The sequence below is a fragment of the Cylas formicarius genome, unplaced genomic scaffold (genome assembly GCF_029955315.1).
Source record: "Cylas formicarius isolate icCylForm1 unplaced genomic scaffold, icCylForm1.1 PGA_scaffold_7__23_contigs__length_41026272, whole genome shotgun sequence".
Lineage (NCBI taxonomy): Eukaryota > Metazoa > Arthropoda > Insecta > Coleoptera > Brentidae > Cylas > Cylas formicarius.
The window spans coordinates 29,863,038-29,871,382 of record NW_026844352.1 but is presented as its reverse complement, the minus strand read 5'-3'; the positions used below and the strand labels follow the sequence as shown (position 1 = coordinate 29,871,382).

Sequence of the window (8,345 nt, the reverse complement as noted above, 5' to 3'; positions counted from 1 at the left end):
TGTCCTTTAGTAGTGATAATAATTAAATTTCTAAGTGGATGTGCAAAAATATTTCCTGGATATGACAAAAAAAAATCATAGGTGGTGCATTAACACACCACTGGGACAAAATGGGTTAATGGGTACTACGGTATACTATTGTTAATGATAAAATTTGCAAAATTGCAAAATCACCTAAATATTAATAATAATAATAATAATACTAATAATAATAATATACTTTATTCAGGTAATTTCGAGAAAATTACAAGAAAAGGCAAGAGTGCAGCGCCCACACGTATCTGTATGCTGATTTCTACACTTATCCTTACATAAACAAAAAAACAGGACGTATCACAAAATTATTCGTTAAGTAACTACCTAGATATAGAAAAAAAAAACCTAAACCTACCTCTCTAACAAAACTAACAGCCAAAAAGGTCAGTACATTTTTAAAAGTTTTGAAAGTAACTAGGTTTATAGTTTATTAGGAAAAAACTTTATTGTCGCATTCTGAATTGAATAGAGCAGTTAATTATATTGTTTAGCCAAGTCGTAACTAAAGGATCTTTCAAATATACCAGATTGGTGACGAGGAATAATGACTCCTTTCCATCTTAGATTTAAGTTGTTCACGTCTGTTCTAAAAGTTATTTTTTCTAAGAGGTATTCTGGGTATTTGGTTTTAATGATGAATGAACTTCAGGTAGTGTTTGAGAAGAGTTGAGAAGCGTTAGCTCTCAAGCAAGACCCTTACACGACATCGCAGTGATTAAAGACGTAGACAATATGAGCATTGCAAAACGTTTTTTAAGATTTAAAGTTAGACGACCAATTGTAGAAGGTGAGATGTGTTTTTCAAAGCAAAGTTTTGTGCCTAAAAGTAAACCAGTTTTCTAATGGCAGAATACTTTATAGGCAAGACACTTAACATCTACCGGACGGCCGAAAAATATTACCCTAGATTTTTTCGTAGATCTTTAGAAATTCTGTCAATTCGTTCAAGGTGACTGTTGGTATTTTGGAATTCTAGATGTAAGCGAGAAGAGTCACTAATACGGTAGAGCTGCTTGTCGTCAGCACATGACTGTATTTTACATTACTCGACGAAATCTAAGAATTTTGTTGTGAAAACAACAAACAAAACAGGAGCTAAAATCGAGCCTTGTGGAACTCCATTTCTTATGTCTAGGCAATCAGACTCGACTACGTTCAACACCACCTTTTGCTTTCTCCGCGTTAAGTAGTTTTTTATTAAATTCACAGATGCTTCCCCAAGAAGAATGGTGACGAGAATCTTGTGACTAATGGTATCAAAAGCCCTAAAATATTCAAGTATTACCACACACTTTCCTTCGTCAGTTCCTCTAATGATGTCATCTGTCATTTTCAACATAATTCACTATTTGAGTTTATAGAACACTTCTATAATCTTAAATAATATTGGCTGAATAGAAATGGGTCTTAAATCACTAAATGACTGCGGGTGATCAATTTTCCAAATTGAGGGAAAAACATGATGATGCAAAAATTTGTCTTGTCGGTACTTATAGTTGTTGATCACTGGTGATGTCGAATTTGAAATTGAAATAGAGTTAATATAAGCTTTGTTTAAAAAAATACGTAATCATAATTGAAGCTTGCAAAATTAGTAACTGTATTTATAGGTTTAGTAAACTCCAACCAGAACGTTGTACTTGTTGTGCTGTAGATATGGTTGCAAATCCAGTATTGTAAGTATATTCTTATTGTGCATTTCCAGAGAGCCCAAAACAGTCTAAATAATATCATTTATTGTCAATTCAATGCGACAGAAGGAATCTATTACTTTCATTTACTGAGGATGGTCTAATAAAGGCCCGAAACATCGCCACAGCAACATTAATCCAAATCTACCATGTATCGAAAAATGTCACCTCGAAATTAATAAAAATTTAATGATAATTCTGAATTACACTTCCTTCTCATTACAATTAAATAATAATGTTAGCTGCAGATACTCCGATCAAAATATATAATTGCACCACCTTCTGTTTAAGCCTAAGTATTCCAAGCGATCGATCTTTCTATCTGAAGCACTTTTACTTTCACTCTATAAAAATCATAATAGCGAGCGGTCGTTCTACATGATTTAGATATGCTTTTTACCATAAACATTATTTTCGAGTATTTAATAGATATATGTGTTTTAGTTTGCTAGGAGAAAGCAGTTAACGCTTCTAGTACAGTTTTTGGCAATAACAAAACGTTCTGGGTGTGTCATACCGCAAGGTAAGGTTTATTCCTTACCGTCAAGGTCTTCTGTTAAATTAAATAAGTAAATTAAATTAAAATTTAAAACAAAATTGGGTTTAGTTTGGACATATCCTTTTTAAAATAGAAATGGTGGAGTTCTCTATAAATCTCATATTTTGGGTCGTCATCACGGAGTTTTGCAAGACTTTCTGAATTTTTTTGGGCGGTTCCACTTGATCTGCTGTCTTTCTTGCAATAATTGAAATAGTCATCTTTTAAATTCAAGTCATTCTTCAACATCTTTCAAAACATTGACTTTTTGTTCATTGATAAGGAAGAATTATTGCAGCTTCTATTCAGTGGAATCAAAGTTGATAATGATGCTGTTGCCACCATAGTTTGACAGCACATGCACATAATTTTTAGTTCGCCATTAGGTATTTACGGTTGTTCATTATATACCTCAAGGCCAATCCCCGATTTTGTTAGTTTGTGCCATTTAAAACCAGGCTTTAACAATTTTCGCTTTTTAGAAAGGAGCATTTTTGATTTTTGATCTGTTTTTGATATTTTTCCTACGAGAATTCGTTATTGGCTAAACACCACGAATACAGTTATCATCAGAACTGACAAACGTCAATACACCATGGGTAAAATCGACCGAAAACATCTGATGGCTTCAAAGCCCGTGACTAGAGTACTGGAAGCTGACACTTTTAAGGGACACTTTGCGCCCGCTTGATTGGTACAACATTAGGTATTTTAGAGTGGAGAGAGACGAGTGAGTGCTACAGCGTTATTGTCTAAAATAATTAAACTCAATGAGCATGTATTCGAAGCTTATTAACGACAGAACCTACTTAAGACGGTGCCTATTATTTCTTGAAACGATTGTTAGACACGCTTTTCAAACTACTGCAGTAATTATAAAAGAATGTTTAAAATTCTTTTCCGAATTTCTGTAAAAATTGCAGCTTATTAACCTGTGTAATGAAACCTTTGGAAAAGCTTTGAATTTTACTAGTAGTTCGGTCCAGATTCAACAGTAACTAAGATCCTTTTTTCAGTTCTTAAGATTTACAAAAATTGTAGTATCAGTAATCTGCAATCTCTACTTTGCCAAAGATATGAAATTGATGGAATGTTGAGGATGAATATTAAGATCAGCAAACTCTCACATGAGGAATCAAACTGTAAGTAACTTCTAACGAACATTTTGAACCAACCTTAATATAGGTGCTCCACTTTAAATCAAAATATTCTATAAAATTGGAGAGCTAAAGAAATGCAAACTAACTAAAACCATCAATTGCGCTATCGGATCGACAGGTAACAGGTACTAGTTTTTGCCAAGCATTTTCGGATTGAGCAGTAAGAGGAAACTGCAAAAGATTTTAACAATAACTAAATGAATACCACGAAAATTACGTGTGTAGCGTCAACTCCAAAGGTTTCCAATGCAATGCTCTAATTCATTTGTTTCACATAATAAAGACTTTAAATCATTAACCCCGGTGGGGATTTTATATTATTTTAAAAATCGGCATAACAGTGTCCAACGACGCGAACATCATTGATTAAACAATTCCCCGGGAAATAATAAATACGTTTTTGTTCCACCCAAATTAAATATTAGCCACATACACAAAAAACATTTCTCTTCATCTGAGGCACTTTTTTAAATAAATTTCATATCAGAGCTTCGATGTGTTTTTCAAACGTGAGTTGACTCATCTCTATTTAAACCAGTGCCTCTACAAGAGTTGCGGGTAATGAAAAAAAATGTAACGAAAAAGCTGCGAATGTTTTTCTGAAAATGTTCGGACCTTCTACTTTCCAAGGCCAGTCGGACGACAGCGCGCGAGTAACCTTGAAGCGAAAGTCCACAGGAAAAGTATCCGGTAATCTCGGAGGACATAGACAATACGGTCTGATATGGGAGGGCGGCGGTTCTTCCAAAAAATTAAAAAGGTATAAGTATATGGCTATAAATTAAGGTGGGGTTTCGACTTAGCTGCACTCTCTTGGCAGCGGTGATCGCGTTTTGATTTGCGGCTCATTTCAAACATGCACCGGAACATCTACGTGATTGTAAGTGTGGATTTGTATGTAGTTTAATGTGTTGTGCACAGTATTCGTCCTTCGTAATCGAGTGCCCAAAATTTCGGAGGATTGGACACTTGTGAATAGTTCGAACAAAAATCTAGAACGTGCAAATGGTTAAAAATTGTTGGCTTATATTAAATATTAATACTAGATATTGTTCTTTTTAAGCATTCCTAACAGAAATGTTCTTTTCTACTCAATCAGCGTCTACCACCTTCAGGCAATCATGTAGGAACATTTACCAAATAAATCTTTCGAAAATTGGTACAAACTGTCTAATTGCAACTAATTACGACTAATTATTGTGAATCTTCGGCAGGTAACTTTGACACTAAGCATCGCTTGTGTACGCTCAGAAGTTGACTTAAAAGATGGCCCGACCAAACCCACACTAACTTCCTATAACTCAATTTCTACCACCGAAAAACCGGGATCACTGGACTTCCAACAAATTAATCAAGCTTCCTATTTCGGCCACCGATTCCAACCCCGTCAAAATCAGTACTTTAACTACCAGCAGCAGCAGCAGCAGCTTCAGCCAGTACAGTACCAATACCAAGAGGTACGGTCCCTTAAATTTTGATAAGGGTTAACAACCTAAATGATTTTTTTTGTTTCAGCTACCCAGAAGGCAGATCCAATTGCCGCAACATCAGAAACCAATACCAGTCGCTATGGTGATCATAGCTCAACCAGCTATAGTTCCCGCAAGCGCTCTACAGCCACATAACATGCAACAGCTTCTACAGTACTTTAGGGGTAACTCTTTAGCGAGGTAAGTTGCGCAAATGAGATTTTCTCCTAACACAAGAAAATTTAAAGATGGAATTTGATGGAAAGTTGGCCAAAGTACCCAAATAGCGCCAGTAAAAACGTATACACGATTGCTGTGAGGAATACGTTATTAAACGAATAAAAAATTATACACTGTCAAATTCGAAAATCACCAACAACTCATTTATAGTCTAGCTTAATCTTTGGTATTCTATATATTTTATTAATTGTAATTTTGGATCTTATATCAGTAAATCGGTATCCTTCAACCTTTTAAAATGTGATTTCCATCTTAATTTTCTTCGAACCAGTTTTAACAAGAAGCAGCAAATATTCAATGAGTAATCTCGTTTATAGTAAGATTTTGTCCTATTTTTATAAGAGAGTTAAAAAGGTTTCCATTAATTAGGTTAATATTTATGAAAAAGTTCTATCTTATAAAATATATAAAGCCCTAAATTGTTTGTCCTCTCTAGTCCTCTTTAGTCAGAAATATCATTCGAAAAAAGTTGGAGACACAGCATGAAATAAATTGAGCTCTGCGACGTTTAATCGATTTCATGTTAGCATAATATTTTTACCAAAACAGTTTTCAGTAACCCCTTCTTTTAATTGAAATGTTCGAAAAAATTAAGTCCACCTTTTAAGTGGTACTTCAAGAAATGTAATTTTAATGAATTGGTCCAATTGTCCTCACGACACTATATTTGAACGGACGTCGCGAACGATGTGGTTTCCGCCATGTGAAAGGCCGTAATTAATACTTGTCTAATGTGACCAATTAAAAGTAGCAACTTTCTTCCACTGGTTTTGCTATATGATCTCAAATTATCGTTATTAAAATTGTTGGTTGCGCAACCTAACGGTAAAAAAAAACAACAAAATATAATCTAAACTCATGCTCCGTTAAGAGCTGCCTTTTACTCAGAGTTAATGACTTTAGAATTATTGCAAAAAGAAATGAAAATAATCGCCGTTGACCTTCTTTGCGATTATTCGTAGCCTGGAAGTAAAAGCGCCGTGTGTTTGTATGACGATGTTTATTAATGAGTGTCAATGAAATTTGCTCCCGCATATTAACGGTAATAAAATTTGCAATTTTTTTCAGCCAGTCCGAAAGTCTGTGTCAATTGTTAATTGTTATTGACAGTTCTATTCTATTTAGGGGTTTAACAAATAAAATTTGCGATTTATCTGCAAAATTATGATAATCCGAGAAAGTTTCAACTTATTGTTTTGCTACACTCGCGCCACCATCATATATCTTATCTATCTATCAAATATCTTATAAATGACTTAAGTTAAAAACTAATGGGACATAAATCGGCGGATAACTATGAAGTGGAGAAGCTTTAGAAGATAGCCTGTTCAAAAAGTAATTGCTACCAAGCTTTCGTTTGTGATTTAATGAGAATTTTTTAACAAATGAGACAAACATTCTTTCACCAACGTTATCGTGTTCCTTTTGCGTGATGTTCGGCGCTTCACTGCGTACTTTTCTACTTGTTTGGCATCTTTGCTTCTCTGCTTTGTGAACAATCAATTTTATGAATGTCATTATAAACTTCTTCAGAATCCTATAATGCTCCTCCGTCAAAGCCAAGGAGCACAATAATAATTGAGTATTAGGCAAATTTGCCAAGAAAGTACGCAGTGAAGTGTCGAACAGCATCGAAAAGCATAATCACAGAATCTCTGAATTTTTGTGCTTTGTATTGTATAGTCCTTTATTTGTTAAAGAAATCTGGTTAACTTGTAGTAACGAATGCAGGCTTGATGGTCCAATAAATTGTTATTACTGGTTAAGTAGCTGATATTCTTTAAAGCTTCTTTTCCACTTCATGGTTATTGAAGTTATAAAAAAATGTTCGTCGGATTTTTTATTCAATTTTACTTTAATTGTTATTTGAAATGAAATTTACTTAATTGAAATCGTACAGCCAAAGCCAAATAGCGGCAAGTCAAAAATTTGCTGATATTCTTATCTCTGTATGTGTCTAAAATTTTATGAACACTTCAATACATCAATAAGCTTCAAATTTTAATATTTTCGCTAATAACTTTCGTCCACAAGAGAAACGAATTTCTGGTGGTTTTTCGCTATTTGAAAATTTTCATTAAATACTATCTAATTATTTTCAAGGTACCAATTGCTACACGGAAATTACGCCCAGACACAACCACAATACAGTTTCCAGCCTGTTCCAACCAAGCAGATCCCTCACTATACCAAATACCCTTTCCAACAAAGTCAAGAAGCTCAGCCGATTCAACAGGCGCAGCCAACTCAGCAGATCCAAACGGAAGCTACACAGCATCAAGAATCTCCGGTACAAACGAGGGCACTTTATGATAACTCAGAACAACAACCAATTTTGCCTCAACCATTAATCGGTCAACCGCCTATCGCAAATAGCATATCTCAGCCTCAATACCAGCAACCGACTCAAACGGATCAACAGGAAAAGCCTTTTCAGCTGAGCGAAATCTCGCAAATCGCCCAACAAGCTGCTCAACATTTTCTCATGTCAGGTGGTGTTTCTAACGCTGTCGAGGGATCGAAAGGCTACAGGACTGCCCCGGCCATAATCACTGGATTGGAGAATTTCTCCCCCGAACATCAGGAAAAAATCAAAGCTCAGCTAAGTGCGCACTTCGGAGCACCATTGCAGCCATTTAAAGTTAGAGGTCAGAAGGGGATGTTACCCAGCACAAGGTACTACCCAAATCACAGACCCACCTACGATGACAATAATTCGTCTAACGAGAGGGAAACGAGTAGGTCTAGCGAAGAAACAAAATCTTAAGTAGAAATTATTACAAATTGTTGTCTCACCCTTCTGATGTTAGCTGTATTTTTCTTATCTGTACAAGACTGATTAATGTGCTGTAGTAAAACTTGCAGTAGGACCATATGTGTTTTCTGTTACAAAGCTATTCTACCATTCTTCAACCCCTTCTCATTTTATGGTTAATTCTTTTAAGCTGTAGTTTTAGGATTTGTTATTTTGTTAATAAAAATAAGATCGTTATTTTGTTTTTCATTACGATTTCAGTATACAATAGCGCTTTTCTTTTTCCAAGTTTGTTTTACACTTTATGAACTAATTCGCCCAAATGCTCGTGATCAGTTTCAAAATTTGTATCAGAGTGTCTTAAGTTTTGTTAGTCTTCCTTTCCTTAAAATAAATTATTATTAACCGTACATTAAATGCCGTTAAAGAATCACTTGAATATTGAATTACTTGTGT

At 34.8% G+C, this 8,345-nt stretch overlaps 1 protein-coding gene across 2 annotated transcripts; it reads left to right on the top strand.

Annotated features, from left to right (window-relative positions):
• The first annotated feature begins 4,141 nt into the window (after positions 1-4,141).
• Positions 4,142-8,118, top strand: LOC132705031 (uncharacterized). 2 transcript variants are annotated; one of them, XM_060675442.1, is made up of 4 exons: positions 4,142-4,185; positions 4,640-4,882; positions 4,941-5,095; positions 7,238-8,118. In XM_060675442.1, the coding sequence occupies exons 1-4, from the start codon at positions 4,150-4,152 to the stop codon at positions 7,899-7,901; spliced, it is 1,098 nt and encodes a 365-aa protein (XP_060531425.1). In that variant the 5' UTR covers positions 4,142-4,149; the 3' UTR covers positions 7,902-8,118. The 2 variants fall into 2 exon arrangements, with proteins under 2 accessions (XP_060531425.1, XP_060531426.1); XM_060675443.1 differs by lacking the exon at positions 4,142-4,185 and adding an exon at positions 4,215-4,305.
• The last annotated feature ends 227 nt before the right edge of the window (positions 8,119-8,345 follow it).